At 39.3% G+C, this 27,174-nt stretch overlaps 1 protein-coding gene across 1 annotated transcript; it reads left to right on the top strand.

The window, feature by feature from the left end:
• The first annotated feature begins 1,144 nt into the window (after positions 1 to 1,144).
• Positions 1,145 to 27,174, top strand: LOC139722692 (epithelial sodium channel subunit alpha-like). Its single transcript, XM_071633986.1, has 14 exons — positions 1,145 to 1,179; positions 5,015 to 5,220; positions 6,316 to 6,492; positions 7,158 to 7,262; positions 8,217 to 8,465; positions 12,299 to 12,461; positions 13,637 to 13,752; positions 14,857 to 15,020; positions 21,596 to 21,803; positions 22,766 to 22,838; positions 24,179 to 24,236; positions 24,534 to 24,607; positions 26,034 to 26,109; positions 26,638 to 27,174. Exons 1-14 carry the CDS (start codon positions 1,145 to 1,147, stop codon positions 26,995 to 26,997), a joined length of 2,064 nt encoding a protein of 687 aa, XP_071490087.1. The 3' UTR covers positions 26,998 to 27,174.

Below are 27,174 nucleotides of genomic sequence, written 5' to 3'. Positions count from 1 at the left end.
GCATTTTTTATTCAATGTTTCCACGAAATTAATCTTTTCATAATTATCCCACCAGGCGATCAAATGAGTTTCATTTACCCCTTCTGAGAACGTTATTGGCTCAAAATACATTTATATACACTGGCCCTAGATTTTGGAATTCTTTAAATTGTGATATAAAAAATTATTTATCTTTGAATTCGTTTAAGCGTAAGTTATTTTTTTTTCCATTCCATCTTCTGATCCCGCTGTTCAGCGTGTTGGCTTTTCCTTTCATTTCCTTTTTCTTTCTCTCCTTTCTTTCCATTATTCTTTTGTGTTTTATTACTGTTATGGTGTATCCTATATGCTGTAAAGTCATGTAATGTCGCTGTGTTCCTACTGTCTTGTTCTGTCCTGTCTTTGTTGAAAAAAAAAATAATGTATTCACAAGAATTCTTTGAGTGGTTCACAATTTACAAGCATGGTTTTCAGTGAACCTCTCAGTTCTTTCTTTTATTTTTCTCCAAACATAACTTTGTATTTTGCCATTATGCATGTGTAATTTCTTATTTGGTAACCATTATCTACCATGTAAAGTCGAATACATGCCTATGTTATATCTTCTGATTCATTTCGTGTTATGTTTGCCGTAAAAGAAAGAAGGAATGAAATAAATGAAATGAATGAATATGCACGTGTTACGTAATATTCCTCTCTCATGCTGCGTGATACAATGATTTCCTTTCTATATTGGTTGTGTGTGAAATCAAATTGGGCTTGATAGCACAGAGAGGTTTAAAAGAAACAATGTGATGAACAGAGGTAGATAGTGAGGGGGGAGAGAGAGAGAGATAGAAAGAGAGGGGGTAGAGATGGAGAGAGAAGGCTGGGTCTGTATACAAACATAAAGAAGGATTATCATTATGGCGCAGTCGGCTACACTAAAGGAAAACAAACAAGTGGAGGTCTTATCCATGTAAATCACGCCACTGTCATGTCTGTGCTCTTACATTGCTCAGTGCGCTGCTCGCAAAGGCACGCTTTCATGCAAAGTTTGTGGAGCCGCCGCGGCATGGGAGGGACGTCTGGTAGTAACTACCTCTCTACCAGTGATTGCGGGTTTTGCTCTCTCTGCTGCAAGAATCTGTTGCCACTTACTCGTCATCTGTACTGATCAAGCACAATGAAAGCTGAAGATATACCACGGAGCAGTAAAAGGTAATATCCAGATTCAAATTCATGAAATTCTTCAGTAGAGATGTTTTCATTGCAACTGATTGACAAATTGCCCTACATCGACGTAAATAAGCACTGAATTGATCACGTGTTATGGAAGTATAATACTAGCCATGATAATCAAAAAATCATGGGTGTACGATTTTTTTTACCATGGCTACTACTAAAACACTGATTAATTCGTTAGTGCTTATTTACATCGATGTAGGGCAATTTGTCAATCAGTTGTAAAATATCCAGATTGTATATATTTTTTGTCACGACTTCATCAGTCTTTTCCTTTTGTACAGAAAAAAAAATTAAGAATTAAAGTGAGAATTTTCGTTTTCTGCATTTTATTGTTTTAATATTAGGTTGCAAAAAAGGCGTACAACTTGTGGTCATGCTTTCTTCCATATTTTTTTTTTTTTTTTTTTTTTAGATTGCCGAATATTTTTGATTATTTATTAATAGGCCTATTAGCAGTTCCGTATATCCAAGCGACGTAATTAAAAGTGAAATTCTTAAATGAATGTGGAAAAAAATCATTGTCCCTACCGCCTCGCCCTTTTCAAACATTCGCTGGGATTAAAGATAGGATTGGGACCTTGAGGTGATGAAATCATGCCGCCCGTAGATAACGATATGGCTGTCAGCTGATTGCAGCAAGTTTACGAAGCTTGCTGGCGGCTTTCGCTTTACTACGAGATCGTGAAGCATAGTCTCTCATACAGGTCTGTTGTGTGACGTACCTCTTACATCCCGTCTAGTAGTAGTTCCATAGTCTATATCATGGGCGAATCCAGTAATTCCGCAAAAGGGTGGGGGGGGGGGGGGAGGAGGGGCGCAAACAATATTTCCGAGGTTACTTTCGGATTTCATCTCATTGTCTTTTTCTTTTGTTTTAGCAACACTTAATAAAGAGGGGCGCGCTCTCAGTGCGCCCCTCTCTGGATTCGCAACTGTATACTGTATAGCCTGGGCGCAGTATATAACAGACTCACGGACTGTTAACCTTCACCATGTTTACTAAAGAGCCAGGGCATTCATAGTCCCAACAAACAACATTTCTCCCTTCCTCACAGTGAGTTTCATCTCACTGGTCCTCTCAAGAGTTAAGTAGGCTTACGTGGCCGAAGCCCTCCAGGTAGCGTGGCCTCTTGACCCATCGGGGGACGAGTGAAAACGATGCCTCTCTAGGACACCGAGTTATTTGTAAAATATGGCAGGGCAGCAATAAATTAAACACATCATAACATCAAGAAGGCCATCGTTGTCTTAATTTCACCCAAAACTTTGTACCTTTCTATGGGACGGAGGGGGGGGGGGATGTGGCATAGTGGATAGGTCCTAAGACTCCCGACTCCTGATCGGAGGACCCGAGTTCGAATCCCGCCCAGTGCGTAGGTTCTTGGACAAGATGTTTCAGTCCAACTGTGTCCCTCTCGACCAAAATGTAAGAATGGGAACCTCGCAACGCTATGAATAATAATAGCAGTTCCCTCTGGTAGAGCAGTTGCAACACTAAAGACGCTACCCTGGGTAAATAAGACCTTATTATCAATATCATTATTAGTAATAATAATGATAATAATAATAATAATGATAATAATAATAATAATAATAATAATAATAATAATGATAATAATAATGTTAATAATAGTAATACTGTGATTATTATTAATATTATCATTATTATTATTATTATTATTATTATTATTATTATGATTATTAGGGCCTATTATTATATTATTTTCATCATCATCATTATCATGTTTATTATTATTTTCCTTCTGTTCAGAAAATCATTCTCTATGATGATATCATGATGAGATTGCGAGTTGTGAGAAACTGGAAGCTTTGAGTAATGTCGGTTTGTATGACTGAGCAGGATTCTTCTCGTTAATAACAACAAAGTCTGAATCCACAATGCTGTAGTAGTGTTTGAGCAATGTCGCAAAAGATCGTTCTGAATTAATCTTATTTTTGCTTATTGTTAATTGAGTGATCTAACTCATATTAAAACAAGTCATTGCTGTTGCTTATTTTGCTGCTTATTTTGTTCTCTCTTAAAGAGTATGCATGGGTTTCAAGTCAATAACACCACACAGGTTGCTCAGGAATCCTCAAGTGCATTATCTCTTCCCTGTCCATAAAACAACTCGAACATTGCTAAAAATATAAGTACATTTCCTATATAATCAACTTTTTTACACTTGAAGATAGCTCTTACTGTGCTTGTTGTGTTCAATGTTATTACTATGTCTTTCCCTATCCACTCATTTTGCCTTTGAGGAAGATTCTGGTAGGATCGAAATCTCAAGTCCCTTTGGACTCCAGTTTATTCCATTGGCCTGCCACCCGCCACTGGATAAGTAGTTTTTCGAGCAGCTTTTTTTTTTTACTATTATTTTGCTACATTTTTTACACCTGTGTTCATGTATACTATTAAAGAAAATGAACACACATGAAATGTTTGGGCATAATTCGGCCATTGTCCCCCGCACACAGTCAGCAGGGTATATGACCCATTTTCAAATCCTTTATCTTATTATCGTTTTCATTTTTCTTTCCCCAGAGACTAGAGATATTGATGTGATGTGTATGGGAAATATTGGGATGGTCCTATTATTATCTTACACACCATCCCCAGCTGTATATCGGGAAATTCTATCCCTACTTAGTAGACTCAAGAGGCGTAGATCAATTTCAATATGAAATGGAGAAGAGTATAGAGGTGACACGTGATGTGAAGTCTATGGGCCACTTAAAGAGCTTTGCAATATTATTGATTTTTAGGTAGTGACAATCATTCCCACGCACACCCACTTATATCACCTGTATATGCACACATGTAACTATATATGTTTTATAGCAAAAAATGATAAAAGCCATGGCGGTAGTACACGTTCCTTTGTGCGTATGTTCAGTGGGACGTGTGCGTCACTCTTTATGAACTATACAACAATACATTGATGAACACATAGACAAAACAGCCTGACAATTAGGACACAGGTAGGCTCTATAATGTAGTGACCATAAGCAAAGATGAAGTCAATGAAATAATCAGTAGGTTGGGACCACGTCCGTGACGTCACAGAAAGGTATACTTAATAGAAGTTGGCACGCCATCAGCGGTACATAATACAAAAAAAAAAAAGTTTCACTGATTCATGAAGCCGAGTGTCATGTTAGAACCATTATCACTGCAGATTCTTCCTACTCGAAGTCGAACCACATATTTGTGCCAATTTATTCGTTACAAACAATTGTATTGGACTGCATTGTTGTAAAGCACTCAGACACGGAGTCAATAAGAGAGAGAGAGAAAGAGGGGGGGGGGGGGGATAGGGGAGGGGGAAGGGGGAAGAAATCCACCTCCCTGGCGTGTCAAATTTGAAGCAAGGGATTGCACCAAACGGTGTAGGGAATATATCAAATCCATATAATATTTTTTTTTCCTTTGGCAAATATTATTCTCCAAATTCTAAACTTTAAAACTATATATAAATTGCAATACTCCATTTCAAGAGAAATATACATATAAACGAATAAATGTCAAAAATTGTTAAAAACTTAATCATTTGGATAAGCGAGATTTTTAATAACGCTCTGGTCAAGTTTGTAGAAATTACCACAGCATGCATGGAAGGTCAAATCATATCTCCATAGCAACTATCAATATTCAGTGCCAGTGGTATTCACAGATGAATATTATATACCTAAAAACACGTATCAATGAATTCTCATGCAAAGTTATTAATTTCCACACATTCTTACATTCCATTATTCCCTCTTGTCGTCATCATTTTCTTTTCAAACTTTCTGACGTTTTAAGCAGCAATGACGACGACATCGAAGTCGGCTTACGAATCTCTGACGTGAAAGATGATCCACCGTCCACGGTCTCGTCTCTCCTGGGCGACTTCGCCATGACGACCACGGCCCACGGCATCCCACGCGTCTACTCCGCCAAGTCGGTCGTCGAAAAACTCTTCTGGATCTGCGCTTTCTGTGGGTGTTTAGGAGTCTTTCTATTTCAAGGTAATACTAATAATTCAATGCTATTGATGTATGGGTGCATATAGGTATGAAATTGCAAAGTACAGCTGACCGTGCATGTTCTCCACTATAGGCCACATTTTACGACTACCGTCAAATTAGCGCAAGTGCTGTTGAATCTTACCAAGGCTTAATGTCAAGGTCAAGTGGAATCGAATGAGGGGTGCTCTATAGTACGTTTTGAGTGAATGTTGTTATACAAATAGTAAATGGTCATGAGTGCGATGGTTAACATTTCGTACGAGATGAATGGTGAATCACTCTTTAGAAAGAAGTATTTACTTTTCCTCCATCACTTATTTACTGCTAACGATTGACCGATCGATTTTTCTAACTACATAATTGGCATGGTGCATGTCCGTTATTGTAACTGAATTGTGACCGTCCATTTCATGCATGGCAGATGAGTGTCTTTTAAAGAAAAAAAAAGCAGAATAATGGGCTACAATTTTGCTGGGTTCTTTGTAACTTTGTAACTATGTACATGGTATTTGAAATATGCCTTATGAGATTGGCGCGTACCTTTCCTCATCATAACGTTAGTTGACGTTTCTCAAAACAATTGTGACAATGATTAGTCGTATATTATTGAAATGCATACGGAATGTATGTCTGGAAGATCGGACAATCGTTCTTAGGTTATGTAGTTCTAACCTTATATATATTGCCCTCTGTATAGATCGGAAATCTGTAACATTAACAAGGATTACTGTCTTTCAATGAGCATAGATCACATGGGATTAATCAGCACCAATAAAGTAATAGATTTTGAAGAAATTGTCATATGTGTTTTCTGCAAACAACCTTTACTATAGATTTTCCTTAACCGCAATAACATGTGCGTTTGCTAAAGCAACACTGAATTAAATTGCTGGTCGAAACATTTGAATTGAATTGAATTGAATTGAACATAATCTCTTTGGAGGAAACGTCACTTTTCATACTCGAAGAACAGCCACAGTTCTTAGCATAAGCAATGTGGCTGAGAAATCACTCTCAATTTGGTTATCTCATACATACTATATTCCGAGGGAGAGAGTAGCTCTTATAATCTTGCGCATTTCTTATTCCTGCCAGGAACAAAACTTCTCCAGGACTTCATGTCCTACCCGTATACCACCAGGACAGACATCATCACGGAGTCGTCCCTTCGGTTTCCCGCCATTACTGTCTGTAATGTCAACATGATGCGGAGATCGCGGCTTGTCAACACGAGGTTCGAAGACCTGATCGAGCTTGACGGAACCTCGACAGGTGTGGGAAATGTCTGTCTGTATGTGTGGTGTGTGTGTGTGTGCGTGCGATGGTGTGCGTGTGTATATATGTGTGTTCGCTTGCATGTCGTTTGCATTAAAAGTAAACCACAGAATCTCGTATAGGATCCTCATCTTTTGTTTTGGTTTTTTTTTTTTTTGTTTTTTTTGTTTTTTTTGTTTTTTTTTTTTTTTAGTGAAAATTAAAAAAATAAGAAAGCATGGTATTTCTGGAAGTTATAGCAGAACAGGAGTTTATCTTGCTGGTAGGCCTAGTGAGTTTCGCTGCCCGCCTGTCAAAAAAAAAGAAAAAAAAAGTGAAAGTCTGGCCGGAATGTCCCTTGTAGTGGAGTAAGTGCGTTGTGAGAATCAAGTTTGTATGATTCCAGCGATTAGGGTGAGGATACGACAAGTCGTTGTGAGGTGAATTAGCGCCATCACATGGTAGACAGGCTTCATGTGATAAAACGACTGTTATGATATATAATTATGAACGTGATTTTTTTATGGCTGATTAATTGATATCATCGTAGGCAGTGCTCATCTTTAATTATCTCTAACATTACATTGTTATCATCAATACAAGTAGCAGTTTTTGCTGTAGTGGTATGATTATTGTTTGATTTGTTGAATATGTTTGGTTTCTAAGTTTGTTTGTTTTTTCAGGTGCCACGGACGATTATTCCTGGTGGTTCAGTAGTGAATTCTATCGAGATTTGGCCGACATTTCCATGCAGTCAGAGAGCATCACTGAGACCCCAGAGGACACAGGTGAGAGACAGCGGTGAAATTTAATTCCATCAGATTGATTGCTTACATTCTGACTTCAGTAATCATTTTGATCCAATGACACTTTCTTGTTCTCCTTTGAATTTCTTTCTTTAGGTTTTTTTTTGAATTTGTGATCCTTGAAGAGAAACAGGAGGATTGAATGAATGAATGAATGAATGAATTAACGAAACTAATAAAGGAAGGAACTACGAAGGAATAATGGACAGAATGTATGAGGGGAAAGGGAAGAAATTGTGCCACTGCCTCTTTCGTTATTAATAGTACCATTACAACGACAACAGCCTCTTACAGTGATATTTAGTGAAGACGTTGGCACTAGCAATGACCACAACGCCGTTACATATTACGCACAGAATGCATGGCCGGAGGAATCGGGGGGGTGGGGGGGGGGGGGGGGGGGCTCGCCCCCCCCCCCCCACTTTTTTTTTTGCACCATACAAAGAAATACATAAGGTGTCACCACTTTGCCCCCAACCCCCCCCCCCCCCCCCCACACACACTTTTTTTTTTACCCCGGAAGTACGTAAGTGGCACTAGAAAGAGAGACAGTGAAGAGTGAGCGTGGTAAGGTTATGTTTTTGCACTGAAGACCTTTTTTGTTTGGGGGGGGGGGGTTTTGCTTGTCAGCTGAAGAAACCCGGAAGTGGCAGCAGAAGTTGGGCTGAAGGCCTTTTTTTTTCTTTTCTTTTCTTTTTTTTTTTTTGCTTGTTAGCTCTTGAAACCCGGAAGTGCCTCCTCCCTTTTGAAAACGCTCCGCAATGTATTCTCCTCCTTCAGTTTTCAAGAGCTCCATATCGCCTTGATGATAATGTTTGAAAAATATAATCATTACTGGGAATTGTCATTGTGCTGTGACTTTCACTTTCAACGCCGTGAACAATTTCCTCGGTTTAGCTAACACTTCAAGAAACGAAATTTGTTTCCCGTGAACAGGAGACGAGATGTCATCACTGAATGGAACCGAAACCTCGACCACGGGATTATCTACGACATCATCGCCGTCGTCATCGACTCCTTTGTCTTCCAACGAGACGGAGTGGTCATTGTCGCCATCGTCGTCCGATCAGGCGATGTCGGTAGCGTCTAGCAGCTCTGACTTGGCAAACATATTCTCGTTCGTAGAGAGCGGATGGCTAGGGGGAGACTTCGACTTCTACGACCAAAATTTTGTTGGTGTTGATGGTGAGAGTACTTAAAATTGTAATGATAATGATAATAATAATGATGATAATAATGAAAGAATAATAACAGTAATAATAGTAGTGGTAATAATAGTAAAAATAGTAATAGCAAAAATAAAGATAATAATAATGATAAGAAGAAGAATGATAATAATAATTCAAGCAATAATGATAATAATAATAATAATGATGATAATAATAATAATAATAATTATAATAATAATAATAATAATAATACAGTCATGAGTAGCACTTGCATAAACCCATATCTATTCTTGCGAGAAGCAATTGTGTAACTTGTTGTGGATGGCTTTCCACATCGTGTATGGCAGTCGATCGCATTGTAAGTGAATATATGAATTTTAAAATCTTCTTCAAAATATTTTGTCGTTGTAAAATATACCTTGACATAACAAAAAAAAGATAACTTGAAAAATTATCTTTGCCTCTTGAAAGAAAAATGCTAAAGAAGAAAGAATACTGATAAATATAGAGCCAGTAAATAATAATAACAATGATAATAATAATAATGATAATAATAATAATAATAATAACAATAATAGTCACAATAATAATAACAATGATAATGATAAATCTTCATAAAATATCGCAAATGCTTAAACGGACAAAGACCCAGGACTCAAGAAGACGCTGTTTGTGACCATTTTATTACGAAGATCGACAATGTAAAACTGTCAATCATAATAGACTGCGGTGCTGTCTTTTGTATAGGTCATGGGCGTAAATCCCTGGGGGGATGCCCCCCCCCCCCTCCCTGAAATGGAGGAGGGGGGATGGCCTGTATAATCATCCCCCCCCCCCTGAAATTTGAGAAAAAAATGGAGAAAGCAGAAATGTGATTGTATCAATTTTGGCATATTGCATGACGTTCGTACGCCCGCCTTCAGACAGGTAACAGAGCTGAACAGTATTCTATCTTGTAGGATAATGTATACATAATTTTCTCAAGCGCTCGCTCGCTTCGCTCGCTCGCGAAGAAAGTAATATCGACATAAGGTATGGTCCAGACGTTGACAACGTCAAATAGCATAGGCTTACATTTAAACATTCTATGAAGCGAGCAACTCGGAACCATCTGCAAATTATGTACGAAAACAAACAAACAATAACGAAAACTATACCGCCATAATTGAACCCCCCCCCCCCCCATCCATGTCCTGAATCATTCCTGAAACGATGATGACTCTGATACATCTATGGGCATACCCAGGGATGATCAGGGGCGTCGAATCTATCTCGAAGGGGAGGGGGGGGGGGGCAAAGGGGCATTTGCCCCGCCCCTACGGAAATGTTGGGGGCAGACAAATCATTTGTCCCCCAAGCAATTCCCGAGATGAGGACAAATCTCGAACTTTCTTTATGGAAAAGTGGACAACTACCGCCAGAATTATGCACCGGATCGCTGAATTGTCCTATGCAAAAGCTCCGCTACTGGGTCCCTTTCGATAGACTTTGTACACTTTTGAGATTGACGTTTTATTTCCTTATATTTACCAAAGAGTGTGCAGCAGATCTTTCACTTACAAAAGCTCCCTCATATGCAGAGGCCTCGATTGAGGGGGAGGGGGATGGTTCCCCCATAAATGTATTGGGGACAAAGAGATCATTTTGCTCCTCCTCGTAACTCCCGAGATGTGGAAATGTTTTTACTTTTTTGATAGAAAACTGTCTAAATATTTCACCCAAAGATGGCTGAATTTCAATTCTGAAAATACAAAATCTCCCTCGCGTAAGAGGGGGATAGGCCTTACCCCTCCCATACCCTCCCCGTTCAGTCATTTCTACTTAATACACTTTAGATTGACAGATTTCAAAATGTTTCATCTAAAGTGTGCGCCAGGTCTGTTACTTCAGTTTAAAGAAATGCAAGTAATGTTCCTTGGATGGGAGGAGATATATCTAAACGGAGGGTTCCCCCCCCCCCTCCCTAAAAAACAGTATACACTTCTGGGATTGAAATTTCCCCAGATTACATCATAAATGTGTTTACGAGATATTTGTTGCTGCCAGTAATTGCCAGCAGTTGCGCCCGGTGCGCCCCCATCCCTTAATTTCCGAAGCGAATAAAGTACAGCTACACGGCAGTTTTTGGACTGTAAAATGTCTAAATTTTCAAGCTCGCTCGCTCCGCTCGCTCGCATTTAATCGTTATGTCATTCTCCTGATGTTGCGGCCAGTAATTGCCAGCAGTTGCGCCCGGTGCGCCCCCACTCCCCTTAATTTCCTAAGCGAAAAAAAGTACAGCTACAAACGGCAGTTTTTGGACTGTAAAATGTCAAAAGTTTCAAGCTCGCTCGCATTTAATCGTCATGCCATTCTCCTGATGTTGCTGCCGGGTAATTGCTAGCAGTTGCACCCGGTCCCCCCCCCCCCCCCTTATTTTTCAAAGCGAAAAAAATATATAGCTACAAACGGCAGTTTTGGGACTGTTTTCAAGCTCGCTCGCTCGCATTTAATCGTCATGTCATTCTCCTGATGTTGCTGCCAGTAATTGCCAGCAGTTGCGCCCGGTGCGCCCCACTCCCCTTAATTTCCTAAGCGAAAAAAGTACAGCTACAAACGGCAGTTTTTGGACTCCGCTCCCTCGCACAGATATTCAAACTCCAAGTCCCTCCCCTACCCCCCATCATTAAAACGGAACGATGCCCCTGGGATGATTGCTTTACTGACTTAAATCAAGAAAATTGAAGAATACAATTAATAGCTACAGGAAAATATCTACTACGTTATTGCATACAAAGAAATGGATATCCTTATTAGCATTTTATTGAATTTATTTGGGCATTATCAGGGCTGCGCTACGTTTTTGAAAGGGGGGGGGGGGGGTGTCAAAATCGCCTGTCAGTCAAGAAGAAAGAACACCAAAAGACAAGAGAAACAACAACAAAAAAGTCTTCATACTTTTAAGGTCTGATTTTCCGCCTGAAAGTCGGCTGACAAGCAAAAAACAAACAAACAAGCAAACAAACAAACAAAACACAACAACAAAAAGTCTTCATATTTTTGCTACCGCTTCCCTCACACTTTGAATGGAAAAGAGTGGGACATTTGATCCCTGTAAAGTGTGTGTGTGTGGGTGTGTGTGTGTGGGGGGGGGGGTGGGGGGGGGGGGGGGGCAAGCTTCTCTATAGTTTTACATCTACACAACAATCAGTCGACTACCTTTTACACAACAAACAAGTTTCCGCGTCTTGGCCGTGTTTATCGAGCAAACTTTGTATTTGAAGAACCCGTATGAAGTATCTAGGCGAAACTAGCCATTGATAAAGGGTTCGACAAATTCGGGCAGAGAATATGAAAGTATAGAATTCGATATTTTTCCCATGCATTTCCTCGAATAAGTGATAATCCTAAGAGCAATCACATTATGCAAATCTTAATCAATTGATAATATCACCTCAACATAAATCTTCGCTAAATTCCTCTTTTGAAAGCATCTCTTAAATCGTATATATCATTCTCCTTTCATAATTGTACTCATTCATTTTCATTTGTTTATTTAGGCCCTACTCGTTTATTAATGTATTAATTGATTACATAACATAACATAAAAGTTTTGACTTTCATAAGGACACCTGTTTTTAAGCAACTACAGAATCAACCAAAAACATAATTTGTATGTGTGTGTTTCTGTGTGTGACAAAGTCAATATAAAATGCATAACTTGGTGAAGATAATTATGTTTACACTATATCTGATCATGCGCGCGCGTGCGCATTTATTTTCATTTTTGTATATGTATTCATATGTATTTTATTTTGTAGGTATACAAAGTAGAGTGTGCATCCATAGATCTCTGAATTTTCTCAACAGGAAGCAATGATTGGGACGCGATTGTTGAGCAGTCACGTGACCCAGATTTCTATGACGTAAAGAATTTGATGAACCCAACTCTGGAGGAGCTTCGAGCGTACGGCCACCAGCCAGAGGATTTCATTCTCCAGTGTGTCTTCGATAGGCGAGCGTGCAGCTACAGGTAGGAGGGCACGTCGTACGTTGGACCCATTCCTTCAGTCTTCACTAATTCGCTGCTACCGATCTATTTATGTTCATTCGAAAACCACGACTGAAACAGGTCTGTTAGAATGTATTGGGCCATTAGCAAGTAATTGCATCGAAACACACCCAATAGACCAGTTCGTAATTTCACTTTGCGAATGAGCAGAAAAAGGTCATTTGTACCAACAAGCATTTTGGTTTGAAATTCACTGTGATAAGCATCTGTGATGCAATGATTATTCTTGTGATCCTTATCTAAAATGGTGCTTGCCAGCACATCCACCTGACAGCAAGAGTGGTATTTCGCCATACAAAAGGAAATAGGCTGTTATTGCATTCAGTACAAAACAATGAAATGAATGCCTGTTGAATTGTCAACTGATGGAGTATTCCGATCACCTGAACTCAACGCAAGTTCATTCTTTGTTTGAAGATGAATTCCATGAATTGTTACGTCGGGCATGCTTATGCATTATGCTGCTTTGAAAACGAGTGAAGTGCCTAACCAACTGAGAAAAAAAAAAAGGTCATTTGTACCAATGTGTACATGAGCTAAATAAATTACGAACTGATGGCTTATTGGCTGCGCTCATCGGTGACGTTCGACTACAGTCGAGATTCTTCGGTTGTGTGTGTTCTCTCTAGAGATCAGCGTTGAAGCTTCACACAATTCTTCACGGGAATTCCCGAATATATCCGAGTCGCGCCAACTGCTTCACATTGCCTGGTCAACTCACGCTAATTCATTATTTTGATAATTGCTTACAGTAAATCTTAAATTTCGTTTAAACATTGCTATGATGCTACCCTAGTGACCCAGAATGATCCATCCGACGTTCTTCAATTGCCATAAACAACAGAACTTGTAGATAGGTCTGATTAAAGAAAGTGACTTTCATTGACAGAACTTCTAGAAAGACTTTGAGTTCACATTATGTATATGCTCCCGACAAGAAATGTCATGCGGATAATATACACTTGCAGGTATTCAAAGTAGGTACGTTGTAGGTATTCAAAGTAGGTACGTTGTAGGTATTCTTGACTCCTATCACTGTAAACAGCCCTGTATCCAGTTAGCTACGCTAAATTGCGTTTTTGTCTGTGATTTGCTGCTGGTGACAAAGTCATCTTCATTACTCCTTGCACCCTCAGAAATTTCAGGATGTTTCAGCACAGAGATTATGGCAACTGCTTCACATTCAATGGCGGGAATTTGACTGAAAATGAGACAGACGTCCTGGATACGGGCAAGACAGGCGCTCAGTATGGTGAGGTTTCATATCGGCCAATGGTTCTTGTGAACTAACAGAAAAACCTATAAACAATATGTGGAGTATCTATGAAGAGTTTCATTGCAAAATGAGCTAAGCGCCATTTCTAAACATTTCAAGGTAAGTCCATCATCAGATAGACCAAAATTTAACCTTTCCAATACCCCACTTGTAACATAACAAGGAATATTCTAAAAGTTATGATTAAGAATATCCTCCATTTTCTTTTTCTTTTTTTAGCAGCTCTAAATCACAAACTCAACTAATATCAACTTAACAAGAATGGAGTTAGCTCATTTTGAGATAAAACTCCTATTTATAACCATGGTTGTCCACGCAGACATTATACACCGCCGGCGCCACGTTTTCAAAAGTGTGTGTGTGTGTGTGGGGGGGGGGGGGGGGGGGGGAGAGGGGGGGGGCACTTCCGGGTTTCATGAGCTAACAAGCAAAAACAAAAACAAAAACAAAGGCCTTCAGCGCAACTTATGGTGCTACTTCCGGGTTTCTTCAGCCGACTTCAAGGTTTCTATTTATTTCATTATTGTGCTTACGCACTTCCGGGTTAAAAAAAAAAAAATGGGGGACCCAAAGTGGTGACACCTTATGAATTCCTTTGTTTGGTGCAAACACGAAAGCATCTTGGGACCACAAAATGGGCTTAGTGGGTGTAGTAGCCGTTTGTGTGCGTGCAAATTCAATCTCTCTCTCTCTCTCTCTCTTTGTTATCTAAAGTGTCTGTCATTAGTTGCTAGGTGCAGTGTGTGTGTGGGGGGGGGGGGTGGTAATCCTCCCTGCCCCACTCCTGGTGTGGTACTGCATGCTGCTTCTATACATTTACACAGAGAGGTGTTAGCACGATATGTAGATACATGTTTTGTAGGCCTACATGTCTTGGTGTCCCCTCACAATTCGACTCGAGATTCCGTTTGAATTACAACGATTGTATTATTTTTTGAACGCATTGATGATGATATTCTGTCTTTCAACTTGTTAAAAATTCGAAGCTAATGATGACGCAACATTTTTATCCTTTGTGGTGGAAAGAAACGTCGCTTTGGTTACATAATTCTTCCTATTTCCCATTTCCTTCTCGCTAAGGGCTCCACTTAACATTGTTTGTGGAACACCCCGAATACGTTGGCTTGCTAACCTCGGATTCCGGCGTGAAAGTGTCCATCCACCCGCCCACAGAGCAGCCGTTTCCGGAAGATGACGGCATTACGGCTTCTACGGGACAAAAAACGACCATAGCTCTGCGGAAGGTTCGTTACCAGTCTCTCTCAGCGTATTAGTCTGTTATTGCCGAAGCAAAATAATCTGGGATCAAATTTCATGATCGATGTCCTCCAGTCCTACAGTTGTCCATCGGGGAGCGATTTTTTTTTCCCCACTATGGGAAAGGCATGTATTTGTCTTGGTGACTTGGATAGAGAATAACTATCAAGTCTTTGACTTTATTACTCTCTCTAAGCCTGACGGAATAAACCGTTACAAACTTAATATACTTTAGAAATTAAGAGCAAAAATGAAAACAAGATATTGAGCAAAACCCAGTCTAGGATTCGAACAACCGTCCATCTTTTGAACAGTGCATGGAGCTACCATGAACAGTAGTAGCTCCATGATCAGGGCACCAACAAATCGTGCCACAGCGAGGAGCTGCCGAGATTGGTGGTCATTGAGCTTTTTGAAGTATACGAACACAAATTGTCTCCCTATAGTCTTTAGGTTTCTGACCTTTTTTTTGTCAGTAGACTGCCGTAGATTTTACACACACTAGTGACTTTCCCATGCTGGGAAAAAAAAATATTGCCACCGGGGATCTTAGAATGGCAGTCGTAGAGGGCGTAAACAGTTTCCACGAGATCTTTCTCGCCACTCATTGCAATTCACGGAGCCAGCGTTTGCTTGTACAATTTTATCATTAAAATCACTATTCATGTCAGGACATTCTAACTTATGAAGCATATCCGTGGCACTTTGAAAAAGGAAAATATAGTTCTCTTTGAGAAGAAGGGCACAAAGACACCTGAAAAACGAAAAATTATTTGAAGGGGTCGGTGCAATATAGTGCTAACCCACACAATAGTCATTTTGAGATAATCGCTGTTGAATGTTCGGAAAGTCCATACATTGTACATTAATAAAACATGAATGCATGCATTTTTACCATCTTATTGGTTGAATTAAGATATGATATTTTCACGGAGGTTAGAGTGAATGATAAGGATTATGAAAATGCATGTAACTTTTTGACAAGTGTGGGTTAGCACTATATTGCACCGACCCCTTCAGTTTGTTCTTCTATTTTTCTTCTTCCGCTCTGACGTCCTTGTTATTTACATGAGTGGTCTCTGGTAAAAGGGCGAAAAGCCAGACAAGTCAAGTCATAGGCTGCGTTTATCATCTTTCTCTATTTTGAAACAATTTTCCGTACCCACTATCAAAAGTCGTTTCCAAAGCCTCATGCAAACGCCTTCCAAAATAAGTTGCGTTTATCAAGTCATCGCCAACACCAAAACTGGCATTGTCACTGCGCAGTAGTAGCAGCAGCTGCACTGCGCCGTTTGACCCAAGGAGAAGGGGTCTTATACAGCTGCGTGCGCTTTGCGTTTGTCTCGGTTCTAGAAATTCGTTTCTGGCTGAAACCTGTTTCGAAAAGAACAAATTTGTGTTTTTCAAAAAGGCTTTCCGAACCCCACAATCAAAACAGCTTTGCATTTATCATCTCTAAAAGAAAAGAAAAACAAAACAAAACAAAAACAAAAACAAAAACAAAAACAAAAAAGGGGAAAAAAGCCCTGAGTAAATCCGTTTGGAAAACCTGTTTCTACCGAAAAAAAAAATAGAAGTAACGACTCATAGCAGCTGGATCGGCCTCGATAACCAGTGGTAACATAGTCTAGCTTCTGAAGGATCGAAGCAGTCTCTGATTCAGTATACGCGACAAGCCGTAAAGCTGGTATCTCACTGAGCGGCGAACGTTTGCGAACGTAGCGAATTTGAGATTCGCCAACTTTTCTGACGAATGTTTGCGAAAAATCAAAGTTCGCTTCTGCCATTAGCGACAGTTAGCGACTTTTAGCGATGTTTAGCGACAATTAGCAACACTTTAGCGAATGTTTGCGAAAGTGTTTGCGAACACAGGTGGCGACTATTAGCGAATGTTAGTAAATGTTAGCGACAATTTTGCAAATGTTAGCGACAGTTTTGCAAATATTAGCAACTGTTTGCGAATCATTTGGGACAATTTTGCGAATGTTCTTGGACCTAGAAAAGTACCAGGCGATTGTGTATAGTAAGACCAATAAAACGACATAAAACCTTCCACTGAATTCAGATCTCTTGTGACAACCGTTCAAGATGGATTTCCAGGATATGGAAATAAATTTCTGCCAAGAAGAGGCTCAAGGTGTTGCTATCCTTGAAGAGCTGCTTTGTCAGGCTGCTGCTACAGCTATTCTCTCTAAAAAGGAAGAGTGAAAATGTTCACTCTTGAAGAAGTGAATAACAGAAAAGAGTGAGTTTCAAGTGAAATTAGAGTGATTTTGGAGTGAAAATGTTCATTTTCACTCATTTTTGAGTGACCTCAGGGATCACTCCAAGATTTTCGAGTGATCCCTGAGGTCACTCCAAAATGAGTGAAAATAGATATTTTCACTCAAAATTCACTCCAATTTCACTCAAAACTCACTCTTTTCTGTAATTCACTCCTTCAAGAGTGAACATTTTCACGCTTTCTTTTTAGAGAGTTGTGCAGCATAAGAGAAATAAAATAAAAAAAAAACAAGAAAGGAAGAAGAAAAGAAAGAGATTCAGAGAGTGCTTGTTGCAGAGGACAGACTTTAGTCAATATGAAAAGCTTTTGAAGCAATTACAATCATGATGGAGATGTCAAGAGCTTCAAGAACTTTCTAGAGTGGAACCTTGTCTGTTTCAGAAGCTTTTATATAGGAACCATGTGGTTACTTTTTCGCAAGCAGTGGCGAATCATATAAAAATGTTAGCGACACCGTATTACGACCGTTTGCGAATTCTTACGAGTGTTTTGCGAATGTTTGCGAATGTTTGCAACTGTTAGCGAAAATACAAATTCACAAAGGTTCGCAAAGAAATTTTGAACATGTTCAAAATTTCTTTGCGACAAGAAAAACTGTTTGCGACAATAAAAACCGTTTGCAAACTTTCTTGCGAATGTTAACGAACCTTTTGCAACCGTTTACGAACCATGGCGAATTCCCAAATTCGCTACGTTCGCAAACGTTCGCCGCTCAGTGAGATACCCCCTTTAGAGGGCGCGACGTCCGAGGATTATCGCAACCAGAAAATTTGCGCCATCTGTTGGTCTGTCGCATTTGGCAAAATATCGCACCAGGGAAAAAAAGGACGGAGCCCAGACCAGTGGTAAAGCGGGGTTCCCACTATCACGATTGGCGCCACGATTGAAATCGTGGTCTTAATCGTGAAGCAATCGTGGTGATTTTATCAGATCGTATTATAGATTGTATCAGATCATGAGGTCAATCGTGGCAATCGCGTTAATCGTAGAAAATTTTTGGAAGGTTCAAAAATTTTCTACGATTAACGCGATTAATTTGGGATCGTGATCATCGCATCAGATTGTCTTGGATCGTACCAAAACGCAGCATATCTTATCTAATCGTTCTTCTTAATCGTGTTGATCGGGATCGACTTTTTCACTCTCCTGCTTATTTTGCACATTTGCCTTTATTTTACTCGCAAATCGTATATATACACCACTGAAACATCCACCAGAAGCAGAATGTTTCTCATACCCCACAAAGTAACTTTTGTGACTTTTGAAAAATGACCATTATCGTGGATGTAAGGTCACTCGTGCATGACTATAAAGACCACTGTCATTGTTTTTCACATAGAAGTTAGTCAATAAGTGCAGCAATACCCCTGCGAAATGGTTTTGCTTAAGACTTTTTTTTTTGTTAAAAAATGACGTAGGGGAATTACCTTTCTGTTGTGTGTGTATGTCGGTTTTGTTAAACGCTGTTAAATAAAACAATAAATCAAGCCAAAAAAAAAAATCAAACTTTCAATACCCCTTGACATGAGATAACGACATTTTGAAATAAAAATGCATATGAAACATACTATGCGAATATGAAATCAAACACACAAGCAATGCTATCAGTTCGGCCAACTTTCTTATATTGAGCGTATATAACACATATATTATGTTAGCATTCAAAAAGATCCCATCCTCTATTTTAGCTTCAATTTCATATTTTCTTCATGTATTTCAAAGAAAGGTGAAAACATTTGTCTTGATCTTTTTTTTTTCTGGAGAAGATCTGATCTTGTGTATTTGTTTGTTTGTTTGTTTGTTTGTTTGGGGTTTTTTTTTTGGGGGGGGGGGAGGATGAGCACGTCGATTCAATAATCTATTAATTTCTTTAGGTTAAATTAGAGGAGGGACTACCTGAGGTAGTTGCTGGCCTAGGTGATGCTATCTATCTAATGATAGCGTAATCGTCATTCGCAATACTGCAAAGGTCACGTTCTCATCATCCTCAACCTGTCAACCCTTACCGTCATCAATGGTTGCGGATAGTAGGCCTAATCACTCTGCAGAAGTTGAGGAAACAATGAAATCCATCGTCAGCCGGACTCTAACATTTCCATTCGGGTCCAATCGCACCTTAAATGGGGGTCGCTTTTGATCCCGATCGTGAAAGATATCGTATCTTATCTCAACAGCCCGCACTGGTTCGCGGTATTCGTATTGGAACGTATCAGAACGTAGCTGCACGCACCAAATCGGGAACCCCGATTGTAATGATAGTAGTAGATCGGAACCAATCATGGACTCAATCGGGACAATCCTATCGGATCGTATTTGAACGGGAGACCAGATCGTGAGAGATCGTATGGCTTGAAATAGACCAATCGTGACCATATCGCAACCAAGCGAACCAACACGTGTTGACTCGCATAACCTCGTATCCAAACGTAAAATTTCAGACGAGTTCAACGAAACTTCCACGATCAGTTACGAATGTCCAATCTTGGCGTTCGTAATAGATCGTACGATAGTGGGAACCCCGCTTAAAGGAAGCTCGCACAGTCCAATTCGAGAGAAATTAATTGTTCAGATGATGATGATGAGTTATTCACACAACTCCATGAGTTTTGTGCTTCAGATAAAACTTTCGGTGTTTGCAATTCTTGTGATGACAACAATTATTGTTATGAAAACAAGATTATGAAAAGAAGGCGATTTTTACCGTTAAAGAGAAATCATCCATGACTTATTTACCACAGTCGCATTCTTAATGGCTAAACCTCTATGTTAAGGTACTTTTACTTTGCTGAAGAATATAGCTTGAATCCTTTAATTCGGTTTATTTGATATTATTTTATCCTCCATTGCATGCTATTCGCGGTCCGAGCAGAACATAATCAGAGTTGAGTCTGTCCTCCACGGAATACATTTGTTATGAACTTAACCAACTTTTTTTGTATTTATTTATTATTTATTTATTTATCTTTTTATTATTATTTTTTTTTTGGGGGGGGGGGATGTGTGCTTATTCAATTGTATTTCCGCCCTAGGTTCCTTGACGTAGGTATAGCGTTATCATTGCACGCATCGTGTTAACGATGTCCGTCTGTGTGAAAGCCTTTATTGCAATGTTAGACTTCATTTGGCAGATTTTTTTTTCAAGGAAGGGATATTATTGTTAGAAGATAGCTCTTTTCAAAATGTCTCACACTGTTGTTGGCGTCGACAATCAATCATGCACCACCCTAGCTCGTTCGTCTTCCCTGACGGCTTGTTTACGCTGTAATAATGACTGCTACGTCAAAGGGTTCTTTTACACAGATAATGTGTAGTGGAATGCAGAAGGTTTGTGAAAATGACACTCTATTTTTAGCAAATCTTTCCCATAATGAAAAAGGCGCAGCTTCAATTTCATTACAAAACATGTTCCATGGGAAAATAACATCTTTAACGCCCTTAGGGTACAATCATGTGACGCTGTGCTTGACTGACGTAGCGAAGTGAACAACTTTACAAAACTGGCAGACGATAGAAAATGTTTGCTTACACTGACTTTGTCAAAACATTGGACTTTGACACATTACACAAGCAGTCTACCAGTGCGTCTCGATTAACATTCTGCGGATCTCAAGAGCAGTATCGCTTCTCTGTCTAGAATTTTGCCTGTTTTTATAGTTATGAGGCAGGAAATCGTTGAATTTGATGTGTTGCTCAAGCAGCCGACATAATTATGTGTATGATCTATGTAGGTTGAAGCCATTCATTGCCAGGATTCTGCGATACAGTATTTGCAAGAAACTTAGTGTACAAATTTTCTTTTTATGAAAGAGTTTTACATGTAGTTTGTATATGCCAATATTTTGTCATATTTAATAGCGTCTTTAAGAGTTGTGCCACATATCCTTACTGGAATGAACACAGGGTCTCACACTGTGTTCACAGAATGTTCACATAGTGGACTATGTTAAAACGCTCGAATTTAACAGTGTGAACATGATTTCACACTGTGGTGTGGTTTTCACAGAGTGTTCACATAGTAATGCTTTGTTTCGCACTGTGAATTGATGTCTCACGTTGTGTTCACACTGTTAAAACACTCGAGTTTAACAGTATGAGGAGATATTACACTGTATTCGCGCTGTGTCTCACACTGTGGGGCACACACTGTGGGGCACTGTGTTCTTTCCAGCATGGGTGGTAATGGATAAACTTTGAGAGGGCTTACGACTGGGAGGCGATGGGTTATAGATAAAGTAACTATAACATGACGTAATGAAGCGAGATGCAATTCCTCATCAGGTCAACATAACACGTCTAGGGGGTCGATACGGCGAACCGTGCACGGCGAATGGAGCGAACACAAACTTCACGACGGACGAGTTCTCGTACACCAAGAAGGCTTGCCAGAAACATTGCTTGCAGAAGACGCTCCTTGACTTGTGTGACTGCATCACTGACGTGAGGATCATTGACAGTAACCAGTGCAGTGCACTCAACAGCACACAAGGTTTGTGGTTCAAATCCACATCCTTTCAAAGTTAAATCTAACAGAATGAATTCAAAACGATGTCAGTTCATCCGATCAAGTCACAAAGTAGACAAAATAATATGTGTTTGTTTAATAGTTCAACATTAATTATTTTTATCGAATACAGACAAATCGGAAGATTTTTTTATTTCATTATCTCACAATGATTATTGTATTGTATTGTATTGTATTTATTCAGACAAACTAAAGCAACATGTCTATAGGGGTGCAAAAAAAGTGCGAATGCCCATATTTGATCATTGTAGACTCCCCCTCCCGCCCCCCCCCCCCCACCGAAAAATTAATATGTTAAATTGTTGAGAGCTTACCGATTATAATAATGACAATAATGACAATGATGATAGTAATAGTAGTAGTAATAGTGGTAGTAGTAGCAGTAGAAGTAGAAGTAGTAGCAGTAGTAGTAATACAGATGATAACAATACATATGATATAATGATAATAATGCGAGTGATTCTGCAATTTTTGGTCAAATGGTCTGAACAACAATTATTATATGTGGAGGGGGGGGGGGGTGGGGATATTCTGAGTGAATTCCGTTTGCCATGTTTTCTTTCTGCATTTCTTTCATTCTTCTTTTTCAGTTGGTCAACAAATGGAACCTAGAAAAAAGGGACAAATTTTCAATATAAGATTGAGGTAGGAAGATAGAGAGAGGGGGGAGAGAGAAAGAGATTATATCAGTATTTCCCTTGGAGATGGGAGACGTGATCAAGTGAAAGGTCTTTGCTTCTCCATTTTATGGAAAGCGAGTAAAGTAGAAGGTAACCGCCACCCCGCCCCACCCTTCTTGCTCTTATCATAGTGATAAGGTGATTTTTGCACTTTCTAAGCAGATAGCCTTGCAACTGTTTAAAATGATCATCCATCAAATTTGGATAAAACTTGTTAACGTATGATATTTTGTGTGTTCGTTTCAGAAAAGTGTCAGCAACTGGTCGAATATCTCTACGAAAGGAACACACTCGGATGCGAATGCCCGATATCTTGCGAGTATGAACAACGGATCACTAAATCCATTTACATTTTATGTGGTTAAAAAATGAAGTTGCTCAGGATTAAATGGAGATATTCTGAGTCTGAACGCGAGTGTCCAATTACATGCGCACTTACCCATGACTACTTATGATTATACATGTGCAATCGTACAATAATAGCTCAAAATTGTATTCTAACAAGCTTAAAACATGATTGTCTTACATGCATGCGTCAATATGTCCACCTAGGTTGACTTAACTTAGTTCCTTGCAATATATAATTTTTTAAAGTCCTGTCATGCCTGGGATGTTAAATGTGCCACGTTCACTAACGCAATGTTGATATCAATAATCGTAGACCAGTATTGAAAAAAAGTGATTGTAAGAGAACAACCAGCAGTAATAATCAAGAGGAGAGAGTGTTTGGTAGTTTTTCAACAATCATCATATGGGGAGATATTATTTAGTTTGTCTATGAGAATAAAAGTTTGATTAAATTTGATTTTCTATTCCCGTTTAACTTTATTTGATTACTGAAATTCCAACATGGATTATTGACTCGATGGACAGTTCAAGACATTTTTATTTACATGTTTCACTTTACATTTAGGTAACAGAAATGTGAAACAAATAATATACAAAAGACGAAATATGCAACGGTTTATGAATAGAAAAATTAGTCTTAATGAGATCTACCGATAAAAAGAAAACCCTAATCTAAACAAGATGTGAAATACTAAGGCAACACAAAATCTGAACATCTGAGTTGGATTAAACGATAAATAGAAACAGAACAAGAGTTAGAAGGAGGGGGATGAGACGGAGAAGGGAACAGTGAAATGGAGACCAGAGAATGGTAGAAACAGTAATAGCAATTGTTTCTATTTTCGATGTTGTTGGTAGTGGTGATGGTGGTGTTGGTGTCAGCGTTGGTGGTATCGTTGGTGGTGTTGGTGTTGTTTTTGGTGGTGTTATATTGATGTTGTAATGATAGTTTTATATTGATGTCGTAGTGATGATGACGATGTTGGTGTCGGTGTTGGAGATGTTGGTGTTGGTGGTTGTGGTGGTGTTTAATTGGTGTTGGTGGTGTAAGTGGTGGCGTTACATGGGTGGCGCTGGTGGTGGTGTTGGTGTTGGTGTTGGTGGTGATGGTGTTGGTGTTTGTGTAGTTGGTGGTGGTGGTGTTATATTGGTTTTGATGGTGGTGTTATATTGGTGGTGGTGGTGGTGTTGGGTGTGGTGTGGTGTTTTTGTTGTTGGTGGTGGGGGTTGTAGTCGTCGTCGTGGTGTTTTCTGTTTTTCTTTACTTACAATTTATCGTCTTTTCTTCTTTCATCTACTCTTTGTCGATAGAGAGATATCTTATCGCCACTCGGTATCATCAGCATTATGGCCCGGAGAAAGATACGAGGTGGGTATAGAATTAAAACTATTCATCTTTTATCCGCAACTGGTAGAATTTAAGCTATTTATCTTTTATCTGCATGTAGTAGAATCTAAACTGTTTAACTTTTATCTGCATCGATGGTACCGGAAAAAAGACAAGCCATCATTAATTCCCCATATTTTGCATTACTGGAATCAAACGTTGTCGTGAAAGCAGTGTTAAAAAGCAACACGTGACGAGTTTTCTTGCCTCTGATACTTCTTTATCTCTCTCTCTCTCTCTCTCTCTCACACACACACACACACACACACACACATACAGGAACACCTTGCCACTCAACTCTCGTCGATTAGCCAGAATGCAGCAAGAATACTGACTGACATGGAATCAACTCGGTATGTATAAAATATAATTGATACCTGTGAACACTCCCTTGTTCTCAGGCACTCGAAGATGGTAGCATAGTTTAATCAGGGAGGTGTAAGAAAAGGAGAGACAACTCCTGCTCTCCTTTGAAGGATGCGCGGCACCGCCGAGAAGTTATGCGCTTATCTACAGGTGGAAATCAGGTGCTTTGACAAAAGAGAGCATCAATAATCGGGACTAGCGCTCTCACATCTAGAAATACTTGCCCCTAATGCATTTCGCTCTCTCTCTTTCAATGTGATGGCAACAATGAATTTGTGCACCTTGAATTGAAGCAGCGAATCAAAATGCAGTGTAAAACTGACAATTTTAACAGCAAATAGTTTAAAAGCACGCTGGAGCACGCTTTAGCGGAGTACTTTATTTGAAAGATCAAAATATCCCAGATTAAAGGATAGAAAACTAACATGCGGAAATGTGCGCATTATAGAAAATATTAGGTTTTTAGAGGGCCTAATATTCAATTCATTTCGATTTGCGCATTACGAAGAAACTAGAAATACATGTTTATTATTTTGAATTCTTTCCTAAACTACTCTTAATCAATTCGAGTATTTCATTCAAAATTGTACGGGGAAATAAAGCTTGTAATTCAACGAAAGGTAAAATGCGTTCTTCGTCTCCGAACTTCGCCTTGCAACTAGAGCGGTGCAGAGCATGACTTCAAAGCGTATAGTGGAATGCTAGACATCCCATTGTAACGCTTTGAACCCAAACATGTGTATGCATGAATTATGAAGAGTTATCTCTCCTTTTCTTACACCTCCCTGGTTTAATCTTATAACAACCGCTTCAGGCAAAGATTTGTTAGAATCCTGAAATAATTGATGCTATTATCATTATCACTGTTGTCATTAATATTTTAGTAATATAAATTGTTATATATCACTACTTCATTGTAATTGTTATCATTCTTATTATCATTATTATTATTATTATCATTATTATCATCATCATTACTATCATTAGTAGTAGTAGTAGTAGTAGTAGTAGTAGCATTGTTATTATCATCGTCATCATCATCACCATTAGATATTTGCATTATTTTTATTTCGAAAGCTGCTTCACTTCGTAATCCCTAAAGTTTATCGCCAAGTTGATGTTTGTCCATCGGATTTATGCATGTCGGGTTTATGATAGCTTCTGATCTCACGAGCAAGGGATACTCGGGGACAATTACCGTACATGGGCTTTCCATAGCCCAGTCGGTAAGAGCACTGGTCTGGCAATCCGAAGGTTTCGGATTCTGATTTTCTTCATTCAATTATGATATGCCTTATATAGTCATACGTGGTGACTTAGATGAAGTAAGCTGACACTGAATAAGATTCATATAAAGAAACAAGTAAATCGTAATTATGTAACTACGATTTTCTCTGTAACTCGAATACACAGGAAAAATCTGGTCCGTTTGGTCGTTTACTACGAGCAGCTGAACTATGAACTCAACCTTCAAGTGGCTGTGCATACGGTAGGAACTGCTTGTAATGTATATAGACACAGCAATGTAAATAAAGCTGGAGATATAGTCGTCGATATATGAACATGGATATATAAAAGTGTGTGCATGTATGTGTTTATGTGTGTGAAGAATAATCCATTGTGTATGTTTAATAGTCATTTGTAAAAAAAAAAAAAAAAAATCAAGAGACAGCAGGAGACAAAAACGATCACATTCGTCAGCTCCTATTCATGCATAGACATAAAAAAAAGATGATAGGGGTATAGTTTTGATAGCTGAATACTAATCCTATAGGCCCGAATTAGGAACAGCAGCCTAAAGGACAAGTCCATCCAAAATTGATGAGGGGATTGGGTGAGTGTAAAAAAGTAAAACAAATCTGAGACGTTGAGGAAAATCTGACAATCTGTTTAAACGTATACGGTTCCACACCGAGGGTACACCATTACTATTTGCCTTATACATTATAGCTCAGCCATAGCGTTTTCGTCGTCACTGTGAACGTTCTCGAAATTGTGTGTACATGTATTTTTACAGATCGAAAGTCTCTTTGGCGATATTGGCGGCATCCTCGGTCTCTACATCGGGATGTCGTTCATGTCGTTCGGCGAGATCATTCTCCTCCTCGTCGGAATCTCGAAGATCAGCGGTTTAAAACTTTGTCGCCCTCCCGCGGCGTCCATCGCAGAAGAAACTGAAGAAACTCGCAAGGATTATGCGACGCCCAGCGCGCAGACGAGCGCGTCAGCTCCAAAGGCACAGAACGCGCATGGCAGCCATCAAACAGTGTATCGAGTGATGCTTGTTTTGGTTGTTGTGTGTTTCTTGGTTCTCACTGCATCATTGACAGTGTTCACCGTTTTGGTGGCGCAAGGAACAATCGTCATCAACATGTGACTGATTGCCGAGGAAAGATGACTTTCCGCTCAATTTGCTTTGCTATGTAGAGCAGACTGCTAAAGTCGTATATTGATATTGTATTCGTAACTATGAAACATCAAACATATTGTCAGAGCTTTATATAGCTAAGCTGGGACCATACGTTGGTGCTAGGTATTGATCTTTGCTCGTTTA

The sequence above is a fragment of the Diadema antillarum genome, unplaced genomic scaffold (genome assembly GCF_040938485.1).
Source record: "Diadema antillarum isolate AM-2024a unplaced genomic scaffold, OU_Dant_1.0 scf00000170, whole genome shotgun sequence".
Classification (NCBI taxonomy): Eukaryota; Metazoa; Echinodermata; class Echinoidea; order Diadematoida; family Diadematidae; genus Diadema; species Diadema antillarum.
This window is presented reverse-complemented; position numbering and strand designations above follow the sequence as displayed.

What these genes read in the sequence shown, in the direction of transcription:
- LOC139722692 (XM_071633986.1), top strand. Translation starts at nt 1,145, where the DNA reads ATGAAAGCTGAAGATATACCACGGAGCAGTAAAAG. An exon ending in GCTTGACGGAACCTCGACAG is followed by an intron (nt 6,493 to 7,157) that starts GTGTGGGAAATG and finishes TTGTTTTTTCAG; the next exon opens with GTGCCACGGACGATTATTCC. An exon ending in TGCACTCAACAGCACACAAG is followed by an intron (nt 21,804 to 22,765) that starts GTTTGTGGTTCA and finishes TGTTCGTTTCAG; the next exon opens with AAAAGTGTCAGCAACTGGTC.